This window comes from Hydra vulgaris, chromosome 01, assembly GCF_038396675.1.
Source record: "Hydra vulgaris chromosome 01, alternate assembly HydraT2T_AEP".
Classification (NCBI taxonomy): Eukaryota; Metazoa; Cnidaria; class Hydrozoa; order Anthoathecata; family Hydridae; genus Hydra; species Hydra vulgaris.
In genome coordinates this window covers 69920747-69948411 of record NC_088920.1, presented here as the reverse complement: position 1 = coordinate 69948411, position 27665 = coordinate 69920747, and the positions used below count along the sequence as shown (strand labels likewise).

Genomic DNA, 27665 nt, shown 5'->3' with positions numbered 1-27665 from the left:
GTCTAAAAAAAACAAAACCATCGAGGCAGCAGGGCCAGGGACAGCTAGTACTGGGTTACATGATACCAGTAGCAGGATGATTGTGATGATCCTGAACCTAGCCTGACCTGACCTGAAGTAGTTAAAAGGAGTTACTTCCTGTAAGCAGTATCTTAAACATCCAGCTCGGAGATATTTTGTAAAAGCATTGGGAAAAACATAATATCTAACAAAATACTATATTATAAAGTTAATTATGTAGCGCAGCAACCTTTCTTTGTACCGTGAGATTATTGTTTCGTTAATACCTTGACTTATGTGAGCGATATTTGGAACCGTGTTTTCATCAGCCAGATGCTGCAGCAGGTCCACATTTTTATAAAGCTTTCTACATTAATTTCCTTTTAAAGAGGCTCCCATGATATTGGCTCAGATAAATGTGGAGTGTAGCTGGCCGCCTAAGTTATAAGGGTCTTAAATAGATAATTCACAACTCATAAGAGAATATGCAGTTCCATTGGTGGGATGATTTCAAAAATTAGAAAATTTTCAAGCCCGCTGGTGGTTGCTTTTTGAATAAAATTGCAGAACAACTTTGCTTTTGCTACAAACTACAATTAGACTAAGACAACTTTTTTTTTTTAACAACTTTTTTTTTTTTGACAGCTTATTTTTTTTTAACCAGTTAGAAATTTTTGTTAACTCAAGATTCATATTTTGGAATAATGTCGCTATGTTATTATGATAAACAAAGACATTAGTATCATCATTTTAAATGTTATATTGTTTGCAGACGACTCCAATCTTTTTTATTCCAATAAAAACATAAAAGTTCTCTAATATATTTAATGAAGAACTATTAAAAATAAACGAGTGGTTTACAAGTAATAGATTTTCGTTAAATGTAGAAATAACCAAATTTATTTTATTCGCCAAACCTAGTAAAGGTGACGATGTTCCTTTGAAATTACCTAATCTTTTAATTAATAAAACATTTATTAAAAGGAAACCAATTGTTAATTTTTTTGGAGTAATACTAGATGAAAATTTGTCATGGAAACCACATATAAAATACATAGAAAATAAAATCTCAATAAATATTTCCATATTATATAAATCTAAATCATATTTTAACACTGCTTCCTTGAAAAAAATATACTTTTCATGTATTCATAGTTTTATCTCTTACTGTAATATTGTATAGGATAGTACTAATTATAGTAAATTAAAAAAAAATTTATAGTATGCGCATGCAGGATTGTATTTGGTGCACACAGAACTTTTCATTGCGAACCTCTTTTAAGGAAGCTTGGTGCCCTAAGTATCTATAAACTTAATATACACCAAGTTCTACAATTAATGATTATATTAAAACATGGGCTTTCTCCTATTGTATTTCAGTCTTACTTTAATGAAATTTCGCACAAGTATCCAACTAAATTTTCAATTAACAATTTTATTGTACCAAAAACTAATTTAAAATTAAGTTCTTACCAAATCCAATACCGTGGACCGTTTCTATGGAAACACTTTTCAAAATTTATTACAAAAATAAAGAATATTCAAAACATCTCTTTGGAACAATTATGGAAAGAATCTAAGAGTCTCTTATTACAAAATGACTTTGATTTAAAATATCTCTTTTAAAATAAATACATAAATAATATAATTTATCTAAAAAAATAGTTATTGATACTACTTCTCTTTTGTTGCAGTTTTATTTTTATTATTTTTTTTTGTTAAAAAACTTTAATACTTTTATGTTGTTGTTAATTTTTGATATATTGCGTTATATTTCAACACTAATATTTATATTATGTTAACATTTATATTGTAACTAACATGTGTAAAATTCTTATTATGTACTTAGCTACTTTTCTTTTTTGTATATAAACTGACGATTTTTTCAATGTAAATGGGGCTCGATGATAAGACAGCTTATGTCTTCTGCTTGCTCCAGCTCTCTTATTTATTAACACGATTTATTTCATTGTAAATTTTAATTTACGGCAAATAATAATAATAAAAAAAAGAAAAAAAAAAGATTTTTGAAAATGACTTAAAACTCGTAATTTAATTGAGCCGATTGTTCGTAAGTTTCCAGAATCGGAAAGACACTTGACGTCAAACCATGCACAAGGGTGCATACTTGAATGAGTTTAATTAAGCTCATTGTTCGTAAGTTTAAAGGATTGGAAAGACACTTGAAGTCAAACTATGCACAAGGGTGCGTACTTGAATGAGTTTAATTGAGCTCATTGTTCGTAAGTTTCCAGGATTGGAAAGATACTTGACGTTGAACCATGCACAAGGGTGCAAACTTGAATGAGTATAAAGACCGTTCATTTTATTTGAAATTTTTATATCATAGGCGAAAAATAGTTTAACTCCATTTGCATTAATCTATGACCAGATTAATGCAAATGGGGTTAAACTTTTATTCTAATATTAAAATTTTTAATATTAGATTAAGTTTTTGGCAAGTTTTCTGATCATGCATCAAATAATTGTCTTTAAGCGTCCTCTGAGTGAGAGGTTGTTGTTGTGGCTGTGAGCTGGTATTTCTTAACGCAATATCAACAATGCTAAAATAAAACGTAAAAAAAACATTTGTCACTGTCAATTCTTAGCTTAACAAAATAGCCACCAGAAAATATGGGAGATTGAACAACATGATTCGCAAGACTTGATAAATAATTACAGTGAGCAATAACCCGAAATGTTACAGAATCTGCTTTTTTTTTTCTAAATAAAATACAGCTTTAGGTAATTACATTTTGAATGATTTTCGTAGAGATTATCGATTCCGAGCATTTTTTTTATTAAAGGTTCTTTTCTTGTACCGAAGCAATGTTAAAAGTATTAGCAAACGCATCAATAACATGTATTTTTATAACATGTATTTAAATAATATGTATTTTAATAACATGTATTTTAATAACATGTATTTTTATAACATGTATTTTTATGAGATGTATTTTCTAACATGTATTTTTATAACATGTATTTACATTCAGCATGTGTTACACTTCTGTCTAATGTTTACCTTTTAGAGCTAAACCTTTTTTTAGCTTCTGAATTGTAATTATTCCAGTTTCATCTAAGTTTTATCTACGTTTTATCTACGTTGTAAAACTTAGTAATACTGTGATTATCAACAAGTTTAGTAAGTAAATTTATTGAAAAAATTTATCTTACAGAAATCTGTGGCTTCTGCAGTAGAGGTTGATTCAGATAATCTCAAACTAAGATTGGTATCTTATGAATTGGTAGTACCGCTTCATTCCAGGCTTCCCAAAAACTTTTCTGACTTAATGAGGTATTTTTTTTTTTTAAGCAATTTAAAATGCTAATTTTCTAAGGTCTATTACGTTTATTTCACTTAATTTTAGAATAAGTATGCCACATATTAAAATAGATATAAATAAATGCGGTATCCCGAATGCTAGAGGAGATCTACAATACCTTATAAAGAAAAAAAGATTTGTTAAAGAAAATGTTAATCTTTTTTAGAAATTTTGAATTGTCATATACATTCTACCAGGTCACCATCAAAATGACTTTTTTAAATTTTTGTTGTTTATTGCATTTTAAAAATTCTATTATAAAATATAAGGTATAATTAAATATGTTAATAAATAGAAAAACACGGGGGCCTTTAGAAAAATTCACATGTAAAAAACTTAATAAGACAAACTAAATAAGACATTCAAAAAATAAATTTAAAATATAACTTAATTTTTTCAAGAACCTAAGTCAAAGACAACATTAAAAAAAAGAGAGAAAAAATAGACTAGTTTCATTATTTTAATATAAGGTCATTATATATTACAGGAGCTTTGTAAGTTCTTATAGAGCGTCGCAAAGTGTCAGTTGATGACTAATTTATTTACTTTAACATTTGTTTCAGATTTAACTTCATATGACGTACTTATATCAACTACTTCTGCAGTTACATTTTTGTTACATTCAATAATAATATTCACATCAATATTAATAAAAGATAAAGACTTTTCTTGTGGAGCAGAATATGGTGTAAGATCTTGAAATGAAACAGCGACTCTCATTTATCTAGGTAATTAATACTAGCATATGTTGAGCTAAGATCTACTAATTCGACTTTATCAACAAGATTATCGTTTATCAACAAGATTATCGTTTTTGTTTGAACAAAACTTCTAAGAAAAAAGAGACCAGGAGTTAACCATTAGGGTAATGAAGTTCCATACCATGAGCGCCGAGAAAAACTAAATAACCTCTCCATTCATTTAGGAGTGTACAATTAGTTGCACCTGATAATATTAAACGGAATGAGTAAAGGGCATCGGATAGAACAATTTCCCAATTTCTAAAACTTAGATTGTAGGTTTTTAGTGCTAAATAAATATTTCTCTAGATCAAACTAATATATCTCTTAACTTGTTTATTAATGATAGGATGATATGAAGTAGAGTTACTTGTTTCTAATACTTTCCGCGTCAGATAAGATTATAATTTATTATATATAAATGATGAGCCTCGTTCAGAATAAATGTAAGTTAAAAAATCTCAAAGAGAATATTTGATTTAAACATTTCACAACCGTTGTGAAATCGTGAAACCGTTGTGAAATCTGGACATGAGATAGCATATGGACACCGAGAATGTTTATCAATTACCGTAAATAAATATTTAGTTCTAGAATTGCAATGAATAAACGTAAATAAATACTTAATTCTTAAACTACAAATAAGTCTATACTGAGACAATCCATTTGGCGTATGGATTTAAACAACCAACTGATATTTGCATATTGATAAAACTTTTATTTTATTTTTGAAAAAATATAGCAGGTAAAATAATCCTTATTGACATCTTCTGTAGAAAAGGTAAGTTTTTAGATTTAACAAAATAATGCATACGAGTGACTTCTGGACGACACAGTTATGTATATCGTTTAGGTTTGATTGAGGTTGAGTTGCGGCATAAAAAGCACGCGTACGTGCATCAGGAACAATATTATTGCTTCCAGAACAATAAAGTTTAGTGTAACTAATCTCTGCTAACTCCATCCTCCAGCTTTTAATCTTACTATTTTTTATCTTTTTTTTTTCTTTCGATTATTAAACAAAGCTACAGAACGCTAATCAGTGATTAAATGGAATATTCTTAACAATATATGTCGCGATTTGTCGAACAGCGTCAATAAATAGCCACAGCTTTTCTTTACTGTTGGGTAATTAATTTCACTTATGTTTAATGTCCAAGACATAAAAGCAGCTAGGCAACCATCTTGCTTCAAGGTAGCTTATATAAGGTACTTGTAGCCTCTGAGACATTTAACAACAAATGTAAGCTCTCTTCAGTAAAACTCAAAGTAACAGTAAAATAAAAAAGAAGAAGTCTGCTTTGAGTGATAAGAAAACATTTTTTTGACAAAGTTATAAAACCTCAGAAGGAGGAGGTAGTAAATCTAAAAGACGTAATCGTTCAGCATCCGGTTTTATATTGTAATTATAAACAAGAATACTTATCAAAGAAATTAAAATTTTTTTAATTTCTTTGATAATCATCAAGAAAAACAAATTTTTAATTGAGCATTTAAAAAACTTGAAAAATATATCTTTTAAAACATCAAGTGAACTTATAATAGAATTTTCACTAATACTATATGTCATATGATACGAACTTTCTTCTTTATTTGACTTTAAAGCATTTTTTAAACTTATGTATGTATGTATATATATTTTTTAAACTTATATATGTATGTAATATATATATATATATATATATATATATATATATATATATATATATATATATATATATATATATATATATATATATATATATATATATATTGGGGCCATCTTAAGGCGAGCTAGGCATACGCCCAAGCTACCATTTTGCGAATGCTTTTGCATTTAAATAAAAATAAAAAAGATTTAAAAACTTTTGTGAAACTTTCACAAGAGTTTTTAAAAGTTTTTCAAGGTTATCAATAGTTTGTTTTTAAAAAGAAAGTTATTTTTTATCGCAATTTTTAAAGGGGTATCATAGTTATATAAATTCTTGATAATAATATTGGTTCTATGAACAATAACTGAAGTTTAAAATAAACTAATGTTTTTTTAAAATAGAAAATATTTCTCATTGCGATTCCCGAAGGGGTTTTTTAGTTATATAAATTCTTTTAACATTGAGAGAGAGAGAGAGAGAGAGAGAGAGAGAGAGAGAGAGAGAGAGAGAGAGAGAGAGAGAGAGAGAGAGAGGCGCTGTAGCCACAAATACGAAAATGCGTTCCATAAAATGCGTATAATTTTTGATTACAAAAATTTTACGAAAATCACTTTTTTATTATCGAAACAAAAAAAATGTTTAATTTTTTTTTTTTAATAGTTTAAGTCATTTTAAACTAAAAATTTAAATTTTTTAGATTTGTATAAAAAGGTCTGCCGTTTTTATGTAATAATATCAGGGGGGGGGGGGGGGGGATCTAGGATTTATTTCTCCTTAGGCAATTTTTTTTTGAAAAAATGATCGCCCCCCAAGCTCCATAACCAAATTCCTCCCAGATACCAAATAAATACTGTCCCTCCTCCGTTAATTATTTGTGAACTCCCCTTCCCCTATTCACTCGGATTCATATTTTTAAAAAGTTTCCATTTCCCAGGTGTGGGGGGCTACCAAAGCAATGCAACGCTCCCCTTATGGGACCACCCTATTTGCATAACTTGAAAAGATTTTTTTTGTAGTCATTGAGATTTGGCGATAGCATCCCTTTATAAAAATAAGAACGCAACTTCTTTAGTAATTTTAATTATAATAATCTTAGTGATGTTGAGATTAAAATCAGCGCTACCTTCAGCGCATCATAAAGCATCAGCGCTAACAATAGTATTTTTTTATTTGCCGATTTTTAGCCAATTTTAAGGAATACTAATATCATTATTCACATATGACCAAAGATATTTTTCTACAGTCAAATAATGGATTTAATGGAACTTTAATTATTCTGCTTAAAAGAAACTATTTACCTTTTTAAACTATTTATTAAGTTGTAAAATGAAAAGAAAACCAAGAGCTTTATAATTAAAGACAATTTTTTAAATTAAATATAACAATAAATATTAAATATAACATATATATATTAGGGTGGAGTGAATTTTAGTTTTTTTTACAATTCGTTTAGCCTGGGTGTGCAAAAGTTGTCTATTCATTTCAGAAATACTCTGGAAAAATATCAATGCACTAGGAAATTATCTTGAGGTGCCTCAAGACCTTTAAAATTTTAATGGGTCCCTAATATTATGTAAAAAAAAATCTTGAGGTGCCTCAAGACCTTTATCTTGAGGTGCCTCAAGACCTTTAAAATTTTAATGGGTCCCTAATATTATGTAAAAAAAAGTTTTTCAAAAGTATGTCATGTTGGATCTCAAAAGAAGCAAAATTTTATAAAAATTTCAAAAATAACAATTATTTTATAAAAAAATTATTATTTAGGATTTTTTTGAAATTATAATTTAAAAAAATAAACTTTTTTCATTTTTAGTTTAAAAGGTCATTTTTTGTGCAATAAACTATAAAATAACAATTTTTTTTTAAAAATAATTGTTATTTTTGAAATTTTTATAAAATTTTGCTTCTTTTGAGATCCTACATGACATACTTTTGAAAAACTTTTTTTTACATAATATTAGGGACCCATTAAAATTTTAAAGGTCTTGAGGCACCTCAAGATAATTTCCTAGAGCATTGACATTTTTCCAGAGTATTTCTGAAATGAATAGACAACTTTTGCACACCCAGGCTAAACGAATTGTAAAAAAAACTAAAATTCACTCCACCCTAATATATATATATATATATATATATATATATATATATATATATATATATATATATATATATATATATATATATATATATATATATATATATATATATATATATATATATATATATATATATATATATATATATATATATATATAAATTAGTAAAAAACACTTATCTAACTTTTATTTTCGACTTGAAGTTTCACCATTGCTGGATCATCAGGAAGAGTAACTCTTCCTGATGATCCAGCAATTCCTTGAACTCTTCCTGATGATCCAGCAATGGGGAAACTTCAAGTCGAAGATAAAAGTTAGATAAGTGTTTTTTACTAATTTATTATTGCTCTGTTCTTTAAGAACATTGAGCACTCTATTTGTAAAATACACTAACATAATTTACATATATATATATATATATATATATATATATATATATATATATATATATATATATATATATATATATATATATATAATACAAGTAAAGTTTATACAAACTCTGAATCACTGAAGCGTTCGTGTTCTCACGAAAGGTTTAACTTACGATTACCATTTCATTGCACTAATTTTTTAATAACTTCTTGAGTATATGGAACTGTCTCTATGTGTATACATCAATGCTAAGCCATTCAAACAATCTCCAGGCATAGTTGATCTTGACCAGGTTTTCAATCTGCGAAGATTTGAAATAGATCTTTCACAAGAACATGTTGTCACAGGTGAAGTTGCTAATAACTGCAAACAAACAAAAATATTGGCAAAAGTTTTAATATATGAAATTGACTTTAGAGTATCAGACACATTGTTTGGAATGGGATAATTAGTGGTAGTCCAGTATATCTCCCAAAGACCACACTCTGCTTCTAAAGCTAATGAATTTGGCAAATCTTCAGAAAAAAAATCTGAAAAAATATTAAAGCTCTCCCTCCAATTATTTTTTACTGATGGACCATTTAGCAAAGAAATTATTTTATCAGGGATAATACTCAAGCCAAAGGACAAAGTTATATTGTCATTGCAAAACCTATCAGAAAGAGCTAAATCTAAGTGATCAACTACAGGGATGGTTAAAACGCGTTTAAAATATTCTGATGTATTCTCTGCTGGATGATTATCGCGGTGGATTTGCCTCCCAACAGCTCTTTTTCGACATTCATCAACCCCAATTTGTTCAGCAATAACTTTGGCATCAAGATAACACTTATCATGAAAACTATCAATTTTGTTTTTAGTCGTAATTCTAGTCAAGCAAAAAATAAGATCTATACAGTTTTGAATATCTAATCTGCTAGATTGTAACATTTTAGTAACCTCATGTGTTTCATCAAAAACAGCTCTAGTCACAACCAAAGAAACAATAAATTCAAAGGTGGTAATCAATTTAAATAAAGATGTAGCTGTTTGGGAGTCTGCCCCAAACTTATTTCTGTCATTGCTTATGGCTTCAAGGGAATAAACTATTAGAACATACAATTCCTGAAATGTGTCTAATCCATCTATTCTTTCAAGCCACCTAGTTCAACAAACATCTCTTGGTTTTTTGTTTTTTTTTATCAGGACAGTGTTCTGAAACCATTGTCTCGAGGATAGATTTTCTTTTAATAGAAATAATAAGAAATAATAAAATAATAAGAAACCTCTTTTATGTGGTTAATTGCATTACAGAGAAATTGAATTTCGCAAGAATTACACACAGCTAGATTCAATCAATGGCTAAAACAATGAGTGTATAAAGCCTTGTTGTTTAACTTTAAAATTCGTGCAGCAACTCCCTTTTTTGTTCCAGCTACACAGCTCCAGCACCATCATAACCTTGGCCTCGACAATTAGTAATATCTAAACCTAGGGATGCAATGGTGTCTAAAATGTTAACAGATAAACTCTCCCCATCTAAACCATTGTCGTTGTGTATAAATTTAACAAAGTCTTCAACAATGTTATTACCACTGTCAACATAACGCAACACTAAAGACATTTGTGATTTGTTTGAAACATCAATGGCTTCATCTGATAAAATAGGAAAAAATTTGGCAGTCTTTATATTGGAAACAAATTTATCAGAAATTATCTCACCACAACAGAATATTATTTCATTCTGCATAGTTTTTGAAAGATATGATGCATTTTTCTTGTGGTTTTTAAGATGATTTTCTAATTCAGTATCACCGCCTCTAACACGATAATTAAGAATCTCCATGAAGTTTCCAACATTACAAGAGGTACTATATTGCCCAACTTCTGAGTGATACTGAGAGTCATCATTATGACCTCTTAGAGCAAGTCCTTGACGGCCACATAAAATAATAGTATCAATTATCGGCCCAAGTTTTTTTTTATTCTCAGATATCTCTGCAAGGGTGTTTTGATCTATGATATCATAAATAGGTTTTGTATCACCACCAGCTTGCCTCATAACATCATTAAAAAGGCTCTGCGTTTGAGAACGCATACCATTTATGTTCGGATCACAATGGCATTTTAAGGCTGGGAAAGCATCATTAAAATTTTTCAGTGGTTCTTTAAACAACACTGAAGCCTTGTAATTCTTTGTTGGAAAATCATCTCCAAATAATACTCATGGCAAGCAAAATCCACCATTTAATTTTTTAGACTAACAAAGCCAAGAAAATGTCTCTAGCCATTTCATTGAAAACTTTCTATTGTTTTTTCCTTGTGGAAAATTGAAAGAATTATCTGGGATAAACACATTCTTTACTAAATGAAGAATTTTTTGACAAAACGGCATTTTGTTACATTGTAACTCTCTTCGTTGTTCTCGAAAATTTGCAACATCAAACTCGTCAAAAGATTTATTAACAAAGTCAATTGAGCTTTCAACATTAGGTACAATCAAACATTTAATGGTATCACCACTGAAACTATTTTTGGCAGACAAATCTAATTCAGATGTTGTTGAAGGTTTAGTAGCTCCTTTAGAGGATAAAAAATTCAAAAACAGTTGCTTTTTTACCTTTGTTGGAGTTTCATCAAATTTTATTAATTTGGCTGGCATCATAACAGAAATAAAATTTCTTTTACGTGACTCTTTAATATCATAAACAACAAGCGGTACAAAATGATTGGGTGTAAAAGCAAACTCTGATGGTAACTTACCAATCCGACAGAACATTATATTTATTACTTTGTTTCTTGTTGGCTTCAACTCGTTAACCCTTGGTTTTATTAATCTGTTAAATGCAAAAAAAAAACCGATCAAGTCCAAATTCAGGATAATGACAAAAAATTTGTGAATTGACAACAGATGAAAGGCCTAAGATACACATAAAAGATGACCATTGATTTTCAAAGCAGTTATTAATTGCTTCGGACCGAACACATTGTTTATTTTTAGTGATATCTTGATCGACAACAATTTTAGACAACGTCATCTTTAAAATGTTATCATAAGAAAAAAAATTATATTTACCACTATTAATTATATCATTAAATATTGGATGTTTTGAATAAAAATCAGCATTAATAAACAATTCCAATGAGGTCAGAACCCTTAAAATATCAACTAATGAATTATTACCTACAATAACTAATGATACTGAGCTGTAGAGACAGTTAACAGATGAAGTTGATTTAAAATGAATTTAAAAACTTACTTTTACAATTAAAAATTACAATACTTACATATATATATATGTGGCTTTAATATTACAGATTTCTTGATATATATATATATATATATATATATATATATATATATATATATATATATATATATATATATATATATATCAGGAAATCCGTAATAATAAAGCCACAAAGTAGCTTTTGCAATTGATTTATAGTTCAGATTGAAACATTAATTTATAATCTGTAAAATTAACTTATGCTTTGTTAGCAAAATATAAACAATATGCTGTGCATATAAAAACCTCTGATTAACTTAATGTAAAAAAAGCAGTATTGCTTTATTTACATTAAGTTATTTAATCTGTAGTATAAGCAAATAATAACTTACAGAATAGGTACAAGTTTATTTGATTTTGCGTTTTTGCTTAAGTATGCTTCTGCGCAGATATTTCGCTTTAGATGAACTTGATTAATTAATAAATGCAGGTTTTCTTCAGTTAAAAAACATAGAGATTCAACTTCAAGGGACAACATCTTGTTAATCTCCTCAAGAGTTACTATATCGCTTCTTTCTAAAGCAATTCGTACATTATCAAAAATATTAGACATCTTAATTTAGAAATTCCAAGAGCAAGAACCCTAACCTAATCTGACAGATTTATTTTTATTTCCTGACTATTTATGCCTAAATTATAACCCAATCGACCAAATTTTAATTTAAGCAACCATATTTTATTTATTTTCAGACTATTTAAGCCTAAAATAAAACCCAACCGGCCAAATTTTAACCCAATCAAGCTAATTTTTATAATTTCCAGACTTTTTAAGCCTCAGAATAGGCGAAATTTGTTTCGCCTCATTCATAAAAAAGCCATTCGCCTAATCATAGTTTTTAACACTATCGCTCATTTCCGCGGTTATCAACCTTGTTGTTTGCCAACTTTGTGCAACCGTAAAGAATAAAAAATTCTGAAGTTTCAAAAATGTAAAGTAAGGTACACTTTAATTATAATACAATACTTCTCCTTAGGCGGCCGCCTAATCCGCCGTACTGTAGATCCGCCACTGAATATATAAAAGAAATAGTTTATAAAAGAATAATTTTATAATTTTATTATTAAATGACCATTTGATAAAGACAAAAAGGCCTCATTAAAAATGTGTATTTACTTATTTACTGCGGTGAGCATATGCTCACTAAGTAGTTAACTACTTTTGCAGTTTAAAAATTACATTTTATCATTTTATGTCGTCCTGATAATCATTACAACACTATCACGGATTACTTTGAAAACTTTGCAATTATCAGCATAGATCTGAAAGATCATTGATATAGATTGAAAACAAAATAGTCCTAGAACTGCAGAAACAATGTCTCCAATTGTCTCCAAAATCTCCAAGAACCATTATTTGCCTTCAATTTAATAAAAAAAATGTATACACGTATACACGTATACGTACAAAGAGTTTAGCTCTATAAGAACTAAACTATTTATATCGTACATTTTAATTTTGATTTTTTTTATGATGAACTCTCTCAAATGCTTAAGAAAGTTGGTAAAGAGGGGTTTTTTTGATCCATTTTTCGAGTTAAATAATTTAGTATATATCTCATAAATATTACTTTTATCTTTTGTTATTATTGCTTTTTTTTATATTTTTATATTATATTTTTATATTTTTATATTTTATATTATTTTTATATTATATTATTTATAAAACTATTATTACTTTTATTTTTTACTATTATTTTTTTTAACTTTATTGTTAATATTATTATTATTATTTTTATTATTATTTTATTGTTTTTTTTAATTAATTTAAAATCCGTGATTATAGGGCATGCTGTATAACTTATCTTTTATAAATGCTAATGTGCTCCTGCATTTTATGGAAATATGTTTATTTAGGTCCTATTGGCTATAATCATGAGACATCAAAGATTTACTATTTTGATTTAAAACACTTATGTTTTCTAATAAAACACGTAAAGAAGCTGATGAATCTGAGGATAAAAAGATAAAATAAAAAAAACTCCCACAATAAGAATAACGTGTGGTTACTAAAAATCCGGACTAACTTTAACTGAATTTTAAATGCCACAAGCTAAATCTTTTTTTTCATGTATATATCCATTTTAAAGCTTATTTAATTCTCTATAAGTTAATTTACTTGTTTTTAGATAATTAATATTAATTAAGAAAATAATGATGGCCAAGCAAGAAGAAGTAAGAAAACGGATTTACGAGTTCTATTTGAATAATAAATTGCAAGGTAAAAAGTTCACAGCAGCTCACTTCAATGCTGAAAAAATTCCAAGAAGCACAATCTATGATATAATCCAACGTGTTTAGAATGATTCTGGGTACAAAAGAGAGCAAGGAAGTGATCGTGTGGCAAAAATCATGACCCCTAAGGGTATCAAGCGCCTGAAAACCATATTTGATCACATTGAGTTTCGATGAGGCAAGCTGGTCGAAAATATGGATGCAGTCATTCACATATCATTAAAACTCTTGCCAAGTACACTGACATCAAAAGTTATACAAAAACAGGGTATACCTCATCGATAAGAGAACCAGAATGAGCGAATCAAAACCAGCATTGATCATCTTTATCGTGATTTTAAAGGAAAATCGGTCATCCTTGACGACGAGTCTTACTTTACGCTGTCACACTCAACAATAAATGGAAACAGCACCTACTGCAATAGCAACAGAGGCAAGACTCCGCCAAGTGTTTAATAACGCAAAAAGCGAAAGTTCGAACCCAAAGTGCTTGTCTGGCCGCTTCTGACAAAGGTATTTCAAAGCCATTTTTTGTCCCCAGCGTCCTTGCAGTCAATAAAGCCATCTATGAGATTAATTGTATAAAGAAAAGATTAGTGCCGTTCATCAACGCTCATCATGCCAATGGTAATTATATATTTTAACCGGACATGGCGTCATCGCATTATGCCAAAACCGTGAGCAACTGCTATGAGACTCATAACATCAATTTTATCAAAAAAGTTGATAATCCGCCAGCCGTACCGGAGTGTCGTCTAATAGAAGACTTTTGGGCTATTTTGAAAGGCAAAGTGTATGAGAGTAACTGGCAAGCAAAAGACTTGAAGCAACTACAAACCAGAATAAAGCTTTGCCTGAAAAAAATTGACCTTAACCTTGTATTTTCACTTTTTGGGTCAACTCGAGTTAGAGTTGGCCAAATTCGAAGAAACAGACTGGTTGAAGACAAACTTAATTAAAATAAATAAATGACTAAAAACTCTTTTTAATGATAGTTTTATTTAATCTCTACCATAAAAACTATGGGAGTAATTGCCCATGAAAGTTTGTCCGGATTTTTAGTAACCACCCGTTACTTTGGCCACATATCAACGTGAGGTTTTTGTTACCAGAATTCAGTATTGTTGCTCAAAAAATTATATGATACTCGAGTTCTATACAGAAAAGATAAAAATATATTTAAAAGATTTTTAAAAGAATATAACCAAAACTGTAAAACAAAACAAAAGTTTTAATAATATAAAAAATGTTAAGCGATTTGTATTGTAACTTAATGAAAATTTTAATTGGTTAAACTTGTTTTAATTGGTTGAAAAACTTTTTGATAATGTTTACTAATTTATACTTATTTCATGCTTGGTTTATCATTTAAACTCATTTTATTTAATAATTGTCTATTATTTTATTTAGTAATTGTTTGTAAGTTATGTAGTTTGTGTTTATATTACTAGTTCAAAAGATGAATTACTCCTTTTATAAATTATTTTGTTATTGTTTATGCTTTTAGTTCAAAAGATGAAGTACTCCTTTTACAAAAATCAACAGTTTGAACTTATAATAAAGCAATGCATATCAAAAAAAAAGTTATTTGAGGATCCTGAATTTCCTGCTTCAGATACGTCGCTTTTTTTTTCAAAACATCATACGTTTACGGCAGTTTGGAAAAGACCTGGAGTAAGACTGTCATTTTATAATTATATATATGTTTTTTATAAATTCATAGCAGTTGTCATCAGTATTGGTTGCGACAAAATAAAATTAATTTATGAACCTAAAATCATAATGGAAATTGTTATTAATAAATTGAAATTTTATTAAACATTTTGAGAGAATAATTTTATCAAATATTATTCAATCCGTTTATGAAGTTAAATTTATAATTTGTAATAAAAGCGTCGAGCCTTCATCACAAAGGAGACAAAACTAAAGAGAAAAACACCACAGAACAACTTATTTAATTCCTCAGAATGTTGAATTACATTGCATATATAAAATTTTGTTGAGCTCAATTGTTTAATAACTGTTCTTATTAACCTAATACAGTGTTTCCAAAAAACAAGTGGCAAAGATATTAACAACTGCATGTCAACTCAGTGAAAATATAAGTAATTTATTTGAAGTATTTACACAGATTAAGAACCCCATTAAAAAATTATAGTGGAAAAATTTATACACGCAATTTAAAAGGTTAACAAGATCCTTCCTAATATCTGCTTTGTCTTACATAATTTTGAAAAATCCATCAGTGGCTTTTTAAACAAATTTCTATATATACGATTTCTTGGCTTTGAAATAAAAGGGCGATCAATTTGTCCAATTAAAATATTCTCTGATATCTTATACATTTAAAATGCAGTTTATATTTAAATATATACAATATATAATAGTTAAACAATATGAGTTATTTAAGCAAATTTTCACATTTTTGACAATACTTTAAAATGGATTTGCGCAGAGGATTTTTTGCGTTTACATAGTTTATTTTTACGTTTTTGTTAGTTTTAGGTAATTACTCCATTTTTAGTTATAGGGCCACCACCTGAAAAATAAAAAACTCCCACCCCAACTTACTTAAAACTGAGCAACGCTAAAACTGAAAATACTTGAACCTGAGCAACATTAAAACTGAACATACTTAAAACTGAGCATTATTAAAACGGAACAAACTTAAACCAGAATAAAGTTAAACTTGAATATTGTTAAAACTTAAAGATTGTTGAACCTCACCATGTTTCAACATTCGTAAAACGGTTGAAGGTAAAATGTGAAAAAGCAAACAAATAGAAATAAATAAATTTTGATAAAAAAAGAAATTAAAAACTATTTCAATTAATTTAACGAACTAAAACTAAGTTTATAAATATAAACTTTGGAGCCTTTAGAGACTTAAAAGCTGCAATATTAAGGTTTGAACGTTTAATAGTTTAAATCATTTTGACTATAACTTTCAATAAAAAAAAAATTTTCAATCACAAAAAATTTATCTTTTTGATGTTTCCGTTTTTAATCAGTTGCTCGCTATTGAAATATATCTTGGTAATAACTATGTTTTCCAATTCTTTTTCTATTCCTCGTATTCTATAATGCCATTTTCAGTTGCTGGATATATTTTAAGCGTCAACAAGGCTGGATTTTTTATATTATGAAAATACCATAATATTAATTTCTTTAAAGTGTTTAAAAATTTTAAACCCATAATTAGTTAATGCTTTAAAGAGTTTTTTTTAAACACCACGTGACAGAATTTGAAGACATTTAATTGAGACTTAATTGAAACTTAATGGTGTCAGACAGCACAATTAAACTTATCTGGAATTGTTTTAAATATTTAACTAGATATATTGATGGCAACATGACACCCAGTTTTTTACAGTATTATAAACTGTATTATAAAGGATTGTTTTTGGATGGCAACATGACACTGCTCATTCTCTTGATTATCATTGCTATATTTTTAAAGTTTCATTATTAAGACATTTATGTCAAAATTTATATCAAATTTCAGGTTACTTTTATTTTTATTGGCTTTACTTATGGATTTCATACTTCTAATTAATTAATGATGTAACATGACTATTAAAATAATGATAATTATTAATTAAGGATTTCATACATCATAATTATTAGGGATTTCATACATAAGAAGTTTGAGCTTCACGAAAAATGACTGAAAACCTGCCACCATTTTTTCCAATATTTAATGAAACGGATTAGTTTGAATTTGGAAAGTTAAAACACACTTGTACTTTTCTGAAAATAAATTTGCAGCATCTTTTAACGTTGTAATTAATGCATTAGCTATTTGAACAGACTATGTAAATTTATTACATCTGTTAAATTGGATTTTATTTTCATTAATTAATGTTGCCAATTTTCTAAAAAACTTAGTTTTATTTATCTGGAATAGCTGCATTACTAATCCTATAATTTTTGTTAAGCATTACTTTTGAATTAGATTTTTATTTCCATAACTTCACCAAAGTATTAAAATTTTAATTATCCCACTAAAATATTACACTTTTAATTATTCTAATAAATATTAATAAGCTTCAACAGTTCAGCAGCAACAGTTCGGAAAGTAGCTGATGATTCCAGCAGAGGTGGTTTCGTGAAAAATATTTAAAACAAAAAGACCACTTTATTTATTGTTTCCTAAATGAAAATCTTGGGCAGATAATTTGAAAGGTTTTTTTAAGTAAGCAGGTAATAGCTAATCTTTCTGATTGACGTTGTGCAACAAGTTCCAATAAAGCTTTAAACTCAATAAAACCGAACAGTGAAACTCAATAAAATCAAAATCAAACCACTTTCAACTTAATAAAATAGTTTAACTTAAATAAAAAAACACTTTTAAAATAAACAACACTTTCATATAAATTACAAATCCGGGTGTCCCATAAAGGTGAAAAACATGTCATTATCTTGTTCACCAAATATATAACGCAGAACCATTTGAAAAGTTGTTAAACACCGTTTCTAATGTTTCTTCTATATGTGAACTAATCTAAGAATCTGGAATTTGATACTCTAGACAGACCTTAGTAACATAGAGGATTGGTCCTTTATAGTCTAATGATTGCAAACACAACTATATCAGATTAGTAATTACCATCATTATCAACACCAATCGATATTCCTATAAAATATTTAACACCTTTATTTAAATGTAATTTATCATTTAAAGCAGCACAGTCAGCACTCATATCTGCTCTTATCATTAGCACTCATGTCAGTACTAATGTCAGTACTAATGTCAACGCTAATGTCAACGCTAATGTCAAAACTAATGTCAGTACTAATGTCAACGCTAATGTCAACACTAACACTTTGATTAAAAATTATTGTTAACATAATTAAACCTTTTAATTCAGAACTGGAACTCTAACCACTGCGCCATGGCTGCTTTATATTCTCTGGCACACTCAGATAATGTTTTATTTAAAAAATTAACTTCTGAAAAATTGGATGAATTTTTTTTTTGGTTATTTTAGATCTTAGTCAGAAAAAATTTTTTCTTACTCGGCAAAACAAAGACACTTCAACCCCCCTTTGAGATCTCCTACCAACGGCCCTGGATTTATGTTTTGTTTCTGATCCTAGCCAGTACTCAGTTTCTCCATATTCAACCATAGATGCTTCTGAACACGGTTTCATATCTCTTTAAAACTATTATCTCGTTATTCTTCATCTTCAAAATCCCCCTATCATTTCACTTTCAAATCACCTTCTATAATTACCCTAAAGCTGACTGGGACTTTTTCCGTGATTTTCTTCGTGGTGGCCCTTGGGTAAAAATTTTACGCCTTCCTGCTGACAAATGTGCTTTTTATATAACGTCTTGGATTCAGGCTGGAATGGAATCTTTTATTCCCTATACACAATTCCAAGTCAAGCCTCATTATTCTTCATAATTTTTCTTTCATTGTGGTCCTGCAATTTCCAATGGTAACCATTTCTTCCATATCTATTACTGAAACAATTCTCTAGAAAACAGACGTCTGTTTACTATTGCTGGAAACCATTGTACAAAGGTTTTTTCTAATGCCAAACCTGCTATTCTCAGGTCACATAGTCTCGTATTTTATCTCAAAAATTAGGCTCCAAAAACCATTGAAGATTCTTTAACAGTATTTATAATAAATACAAATTTGTTATTCCTCTTTGATGGTTCAGACTTTGTTACGCTAAGAACCTTTCATTAATCTTATCTCTTAATTCAACTAATCACATCCTTCTTGATATAGGCGACAAATAAGTTGATCCATTGCTTGACATTCATATCACTATCATCCCATTAGTCTTTTTCCTAACATAAGCAAGGTTTTGAGTTTTTAATCAAAAAAACATTTAATCTCTCATCTTGAATCTAATAACTTACTTTCTGATCATTATAAGAATTTCAATCTTCTCTTTCTACTGCAAATATTTTAAAGGTGATAACTAATAGAATTTATCGTGCATTAGGTAGATGTGGAAAGATTTAGACTGTTGATCTTAAAGTTTCTAAAGCCTTTGATAAAGTTTTGATAAACATGCTGGTCTTCTCCATAAGCTATCTTCTTACAGTGTATCAGGTAACGTTTTTAAGATTATTAAATCCTTAAATACCAAATGTAGCATAAGAGCTATCGTCAATTGGCAGCATTCTTCACCATTTCCCATTACATCAGGGTTTACTCAAGGTTCTTACCTTGGTCCTTTACTCTTTTTAATTTACACTAACAATCTCCCAGAAATTCTCACATCTAAGGTGGTCTACCATTTATTCTTGTCTTGATAAGAAACCAAAACTCTCTGATTGCTTAGAGGTTAAGATTCAATTAAATCTTTTAAGTCATCTGTTAATCGTTCTTTTGTTTTATTAACTTCATCATTTTTCTCCCAGTAACTTTCAACTCAAATAGTGGTTGCTAGCAGTCTTATTGATAGTGAAGATGTTGAAAAAAAATTGAGGTAAATGATAAGAAACAGAAGTTGTGAAACTTCTTGAAATAATTTCATTAGGTATTAAATTAGAAAAAATTTTATAAATAATTATAAGAGCGATAAGTAATTTAAGTCGGCAAATTGATAAAAGGGTGAAAACTATAAAAAGAAAAAAGTTTAAAATCATACGACACAATTTGATCATGTCAATGTTAGAATCACCCAGTAAGAAAACAAATTTATTTCCAGATGTATTTTAAAGTAGTACAGATATGATATTATTACAAAAAAAATGTATCCATGCAAGGGTGTCTATAAATGCAACCGACAATAATATTAGACTTTTTAGAATAAATAATTTCAACCAATGTGGATTCTAAACAATAAGGTGTGTGAATCATTAAATCATCTCTTCGTTTGTATATTAGCTTTTTTGATAAATATAATAATGCACCACCACAAGAGGATTACGTTGGTGTATGCTCAGTTTTGTAACTATCAATGAGAGCTAGATGAATTGTGGATGTTCCTTTTTGTAACCTTGTTTCAGTTATGCCAATCATGAAAAAATCAAAATTTATTATTAAAAGTTAGGGTTTCCCAAAATTTTAAAAATATTTGAATTTCAACATACTTGTAGTTTTTTTCCATTCTCCTTTACCGGTAGAAGTCCAAAAATCACAAAAAAATGTTTGTATCTGCATTAAAACAGATAGATATAAATATTGGTTTTTGACAGAAATCGAGCAAATAATATATAGTGAAAAAAAATCTTTATTTAACAAGTAATTCATACAGTTTAAGTTGTTTCATTGTGAGCTTTTTCTGTTGTCTCTTGCAACGAGCATTATATTTTGCTTCATGTCATCAGACTTGTGTGAGTTCACAAAATCTTGAATTAATCAAATATATCGCTCTGCACAATCATTGACACACATACTGTTTTTCGCAAATGAAACTTTTCAGACTAGAGGTGTTTTGGTCCTCAGCTTAACTCTACACTTCAGTGGTGTCTATGTCTGCAACCTTCAATAGAACCTAACTCTGAGGCCCAACAAGATCAAACAGCTAAGTTGATTCTTGTAATGTTGGAAGTTGGAGTTTGCCAACCTTGAACTTTTTTGGCACATCAAATTCCAACAGTCTATTTAACATCTTTACCTTTACTTCATAGTCTAAATTAGCATCAGCAAGAGCCAATAAAACCAGCTCCTTAGTAAGATACCACGTGTGCCCTTGCATACTTTTAAGTAGAGCATGTCCTAGCTCTGGATATTGCTCTTTAATATAAAACACTTCTTTAAAAGCATTAAGATCATTGTTTGGAGCATTGTTAATAAGATATGCTTTCAAAAACCATGGAGTATAGCAGATTGCAACAAAGAAAGAAGCAGTTTCCACCATGGTTTTCTCTTTTTTATTCATGACTTTGGATATCTTTAAAGTCATTTTGAGTTTAAGAAGATACAATGCATCTGCCATGAATCTTGCTTTATGGCAGGCTCCTGGTTGGTGAAAAGATAAGTTAGGAACTTGTCCACCTAGATAAAATACCACTAACTCACACAGCTCCTTGTAACACCTCTTGAAAAAGTATCCAACTTAATAGCTTGTTCTCCAAACTCAAGGACTGCTCTGGCTGTGGTATGTAAAGGAGAACCAACTTCTAGTTTACTCCAATCAAATTTCACTAAATCATATATATTCAAAGTTTCTTTAATATCTTGCCATCCTTTTTGCAGTCTTGTGTACAAACCTCTGCTTAGACCCTTTGTTTTTTCAGCTGTCAAAGCCTCCATGAAGTGTAAAATATGGATTTTCAATATGAGCCTCCTGCCCATAACCATAAAAGTGGAACATTTAGACTGGAGGCAAAAATGGCAACAGCTCCAGAAAATATCCCAGTATTTGATGGTGTAGTGTCACAACATAGAGCATAAACTTGATCTGTAAAATCCTACTATCCAAGCATATTAAGGATAACTTCAACTTGATCACAACCTTTGGAGCTTTTTGCTTGAACCACTCCCAATAGTATGTCATCTGTATCTTATATATCTAGGGAAGAGAAATTTACAGCTATTCTTTCAACTGTGATAGAAATGTTCAGCTGTTCTTCTGATTCACTTGTTTTCCATCAAAATGAAGACAAATTCTATTTCCTTTCAATGTGTCAAATATGTCCTGCCTTATCTGATCACCTAATCCTGCAATTTGTTCAAACCTTTTTCTATGGACTGTGCTTCTTGATAAGTTGATTTTATTCAAATTCGCACCTCCTATATTACATATAGCTACTACTATTGAAGTTTGAGGTCTTATGTCAACATTATATCTTGCCGCAGGTGCAGTTGTTCATTTTATCAGTTCTTCAGGACTTATATGTATGAAAACCTTTGGTTTAGATTTATGTCGGATATTTTATTATCAGAATCTTCCTCAGAGGATGGTTCATTATCAGATTCAGGGTAAGAATTTTCATACTCAAAGGAATTTTCCTGTTCATGCATTTCTGCTGGAGCAAAGTGTGTATTGATTTTCTGTTTCTCTGTTTCTCTGTTTCTTTTATCCTCAACAGTCTCTGATATTTTGTTCTTTGTTAATCATGGCTTTTTGATAGTTTTTGTATAATTCTTCTGAAATATATAGTTTCCTTTCACCCTTTTGGTCTTTGTAGAAATGCAAATCTTCATCTTTTGCATTCTTAGAACGAATACGGTCAGAAGAAATCTTATCCTCAATATTAGAAACAGAAATATCAAAGAGAAAATTACTTTCCTCAATAAAATCCAATTGCATCTTTTCAAATCTATCTTGACTTGAATCCCAGTTTAAACTGCGTAATTTTTGCAGCTTTTTATATTTTTGATCTAGCTTTAGAATCTTTTCTCTTACAGAAGCTCCCTTAAATATGAAATCACCAAAACCAGCTTTTTCCAGATTTCTACTAAGGATGAAGAAATGCATCTTTTACTTGTTATAGAACAAGGTACATCTCTACAAAGTAAATCAAACCCTACATGAGCTTGTGGACATGCAACCAGTTGCTTGGTTGGTTTGAATCTTGCAGATCTAAAATAAACAAAAAACATGAGCTAGATTTTCAAAAGGCAAAACGAGAAAATTCAATTCTTTTGTTATTTTGTTCTTAAATACCCACTGATTAAGATTTCACAGAATCAACACTTAGAAGTTCTGTGGAATCTCAATCAGTGGGTATTTAAGAAGGTAAATCAGCTTTCTTGGATTTGTCAAAAAAAACAAAAAATAATAAACAAAACAAAAAATGAAAAAAAGGTAAATCGGCTTTCTTGGGTTTTTCTGTATAGAATTCCTCCTCTTATCTCCACTTGCTTTTCTTTTACACTTAATTCTTCCCATTTTATCAAAATCGTATTTAATAATACTTAAGCTAATACAAATTAAGTGAGGTTATCAAATATTATTTCGCAGTGATGAAATTTGAAAAGAATATTACACAAATCTTAAACAAAAAGCTTAAAGAATAAACACAGCTCTAATTTGAAATCTCAGCATGCACCTGACTGGATATTGCAAACTGCGTACACTCGTACTGTAAACTGCGTACAATTGTACTATATAATGTGCACACTTGTATGTGTATTCAGTTTTTACTGTATACACAATACAGTAAAAACTGAATGCCTACTCCAATAAGGACAAGAAAATATTAAATGTAATGATTACAAACTTTCTTACTAGGAGTAATATGCATATTGTAACAACAACTGGAAGTTTTCAAATTTATCAATTTTTACATCTATCACTTTTGCAAGTGTAAAATTAAAAGTTTTTATATATTTTTAGAATCAGGACATCAAGTAGAATGGGAAAAAACACCAAGTAAAATTTTTTTGAATTTTTGGGACATTCTATTGGAAGTATTATGTTTAAAACCACAAGGTGTTTTTGTAACGATAATATGTTTAAATGAAAAAAGGAGAGAGCAATTATTTTATTAAAGTTAAGCGTACATGATTCGCTTATATCATGATATTTACAATTTATGTTTATAAAGAAGAAATTTCTTTATCGTAATCTAAAACTTGAGGTGAAAAACACAACTATTAATTAGATTAGAAACTTCATTTAAATAAAAAGATGGTAAAAGGTTTGTAGACATAGGTAAATCACCAGTTTTAAGAATTTTATCAGAAGAAAAAAAAAATTCTTTATTTTATGCTATAAGTTCGTTAATTTGCGAAGTTAGTGATATATCACTTGCAGCGATTCAGAGACGATTTGTTGTAACTGGCAATCAGATATTGTAATGGCTATCAGATATAGTTGAGTAAACTGAGAGAGAAATACAAAATAACAAAAGTTACAAAAAAAATATGTATATATATATACATGTATATATATATGTATATATAAACAAAACAACAAAAAAGGACAACAACAACAACAACTCGAGGAGTGGAAGAAGGATTGGTCATTTAAACTATTGTAAATAAAACTCAACTTAACGGGACTGTATCCAGCGAGTATAAAAAATAATAATAATAACACCACACAACACATTTTTTGCTTCTTGAACACTGTTGGTGTTTCTTAAAGATTTTAGGGTGCTGATCACAAATATCACATCAAAATTTACGTATCACGTACCGTTTAAGAAAAATCTTCAATTTTATCTAAGTTTTTGCTTAGATTTATATCCAAACATCTTGTTCCAGTTAGTCGCTCATCAGCAACAGTTTGTGCAGCTAGTGTGTGTGTGTGCATCATTATAGTAAAGTACAGTGTCTGTATCAATATAACAGTAAGTAAATTTAATGCTATAGCCGTTTTGCTGTCTGACGATATGTCTCGTCAATGTCGTAACAGCCGCGATACATTCTGCTATATCTGTGGCAAATATAAACTTGCGTCTCAGACGTTCGATAACTGCTCTCGTGAAGAAAGCTTATCATCTGTATTTTAACTGCAAAATTGGTAACCAAGACAAGGAATGGGCGCCTCACATTTGCTGCACAACATGCGGTATCAATCTAAGAGCCTGGCTCAGAGGCACTTGTAAGAGTATGCCGTTTGCTATTCCGATGATCTCTTCCAAAAACAAGAAGTCAATTGAATATCTTAATTTGCCTTCAGCAATTAGACCTGTGCAACATGACGACAGTCTCCCAATTCCGAAACCACCAGAGGATTGGACCTTAGATGAACCAGATGAAGAAACTCCAGTGCAGGTTACTGACAGTGACATTGACCCAGATTTTGAACCTTGCTCATCAGGTGATCCACATCTAATAACACAGTCAGAATTGAACAATTTGGTTAGAGATTTGGGTCTGTCAAAAGCAAAAGCCGAGTTGCTGGGTTCCAGGCTGCAGGGATGGTGTCTGCTGTCACCAGGTACGAAAATTTCTATGTTCAGAAGCCGGCACCATGATATCACCACATTTTTTGCTCAAGTCGACAGTCTATGTTTTTGTTGTAACATTGAAGGATTGTTCTCGGCCTTGGGTTGTGATTACAATCCAGAAGAGTGGCGTCTCTTCATTGATTCGTCAATGCTAATTCTGAAAGCTGTTCTGCTACACAATGGCAACGTTTATCTGTCAGTACCTGTTGGCTACGCGGTACACATGAAAGAAACATATGAGAATATGGAACTGTTGCTCAAGCACATCAAGTATAGCAGTTACAACTGGAATATCTGTGGAGATCTGAAAGTCGTTGCTCTGTTACTGGGACTGCAGCTTGGCTATACCAAGTACTGTTGTTTCATCTGTGAACGGGACAGCCGTGCCAAAGAGTCACATTATTGTCGACAGAGCTGGCCACTCCGCAAAAAGTTAGTTCCAGGACAGAAAAATGTTGCACACGAACCACTTGTCGAGCCAGCAAAGATATTTTTGCCTCCTCTACACATAAAACTTGGACTCATGAAGAATTTTGTGAAAGCACTGAACAAAGAAGGTGAAGGTTTTCGCTATTCAAGACAGATGTTTCCAAGAAAAAGACGTTGATGACAATTTCCTGGGCAATTACAGAGCGCCAAACTACGTTGAAGTTGTAGAGAAACTTATGCGTGCATACCAGAAAATGAAGTGCAACATGTCACTCAAGGTTCATTTCCTTCACTCGCTCTTGGACTTCTTCCCCGTGAATCTCGGTGCTGTCAGTGACAAACACGGTGAGCGTTTTCACCAGGACATTGCTACAATGGAGAAACGATACCAGGACAACTGGAATCCGTCAATGCTTGCTGACTACTGTTGGACACTGCAACGTGATGCAACAGTAGTTGAATACAAAAGAAAATCAGGAGCGAAACATTTTTAATTCTGTTAAACTAATGGCTCATGCGGAACATAAACGTGATTAAATAGGTAAACATATAAATGTGACAACATATAAATGTAAACAATAAAATAAGACATATAAATGTAACCAATAAAATTTCTTAGAGTTCCTACGTGGTGCAGTAAAACAAAAACTATATTTGTGCATACCCTATAGGTACCTGTCCCAATCACCTAAAACTTTTCAGGAAGCAAGACTTTTTTAAATATTTGTTGTGCAGTGTAATCGGTTCGTGGTATACGTTTGGCGGTAAAAATGTAAACAAAAGTTTGTTGCTTTATTTTGAAATGTGTCTGATCTTTTTTTTTTTTATAAATGATAAAAGTTTAAAATCAAAATGCCAAGTTCTGAAAAAAATGCATGAAGTCTGCAAATGTTTGTATCATTTGCATATAAACTGTTTGTATCATTTGCATAAGAAAACCTGTCAGAGAACTTGCAGAAAGCCTTATGTCAAGTATTAAACAAGTGCTACAAAAGGATGTTAACTTAAAAGATGGCAGCTCCTTAGGCAATATGTGACAACTTTATTTAAATTTGTCACATATTACAGTTTTACTGTTCCTCAGCTTTTCAATTTTGATACAGCAACCAACAAGACTGAAAATAACATGTGACTGCTTAATTTGTCAAATTGGCAAACTAAAGTCCCATGAAAAACATCCTTTGAACAACTCCAAGAGTATGACAGCTGAACGTAATGAGAAGCTTTGTGTTAAATGTTTGTCAGTTCTTGGTAAGGGCCTTTCACATGAGTGCATTCCTAGCCTCAAATGCAAATTTGAGGATGGTAGTTAAATCTGATCATATTGGAGCTGAGCAAGTATCATCAACGGTTGTAGCAGGCAAGGATTCTTCTCCAAATGGTACCAATTGACATAGTCAGCCAAAAGGAAAATCTTTATCATTACCAGGTTTTTGCAAAATTTGCTAAAGTGTTAACTTTCATGATTTACAAGGCAATAGTGTAAGGAAAATCTAAAATAAATGAATAGGTTTGAGTAAATAAGTAAATATAAATAATGATTTGTAATTTTTTTTTAATAATGGAATGATAACTGTTAATAAACTTTTGAAAAAGGTTTATTAACAGTAGACAAGTCATGGAAAAAAAATTAAAAAATAAAATAAAACAATCAAGATATAAATTGTATATTATATACAGTAATTTTATGCTATATAGTGTACATTATTTAGTAAAAGTGAATAGTGTATTTGTTAAGATAGTTTGTTAACA

General features: G+C 29.8%; 1 protein-coding gene across 3 annotated transcripts in view; it reads left to right on the top strand.

Annotated features, from left to right (window-relative positions):
• Positions 1-27665, top strand: part of LOC100211449 (calpain-5) — a 121648-nt gene that overhangs the window by 14583 nt on the left and 79400 nt on the right. Inside the window, exons 2-3 of one of the 3 annotated variants that reach the window (XM_065789046.1) lie at positions 3180-3298; positions 15177-15343. In XM_065789046.1, the coding sequence (XP_065645118.1) occupies positions 15185-15343 (159 nt within the window). In that variant the 5' untranslated portion in view covers positions 3180-3298; positions 15177-15184. Of the gene's footprint in view, positions 1-3179; positions 3299-15176; positions 15344-26257; positions 26455-26694; positions 27343-27665 lie in introns of those variants that run through there. The other 2 variants (XM_065789048.1, XM_065789047.1) reach the window with 2 other exon arrangements.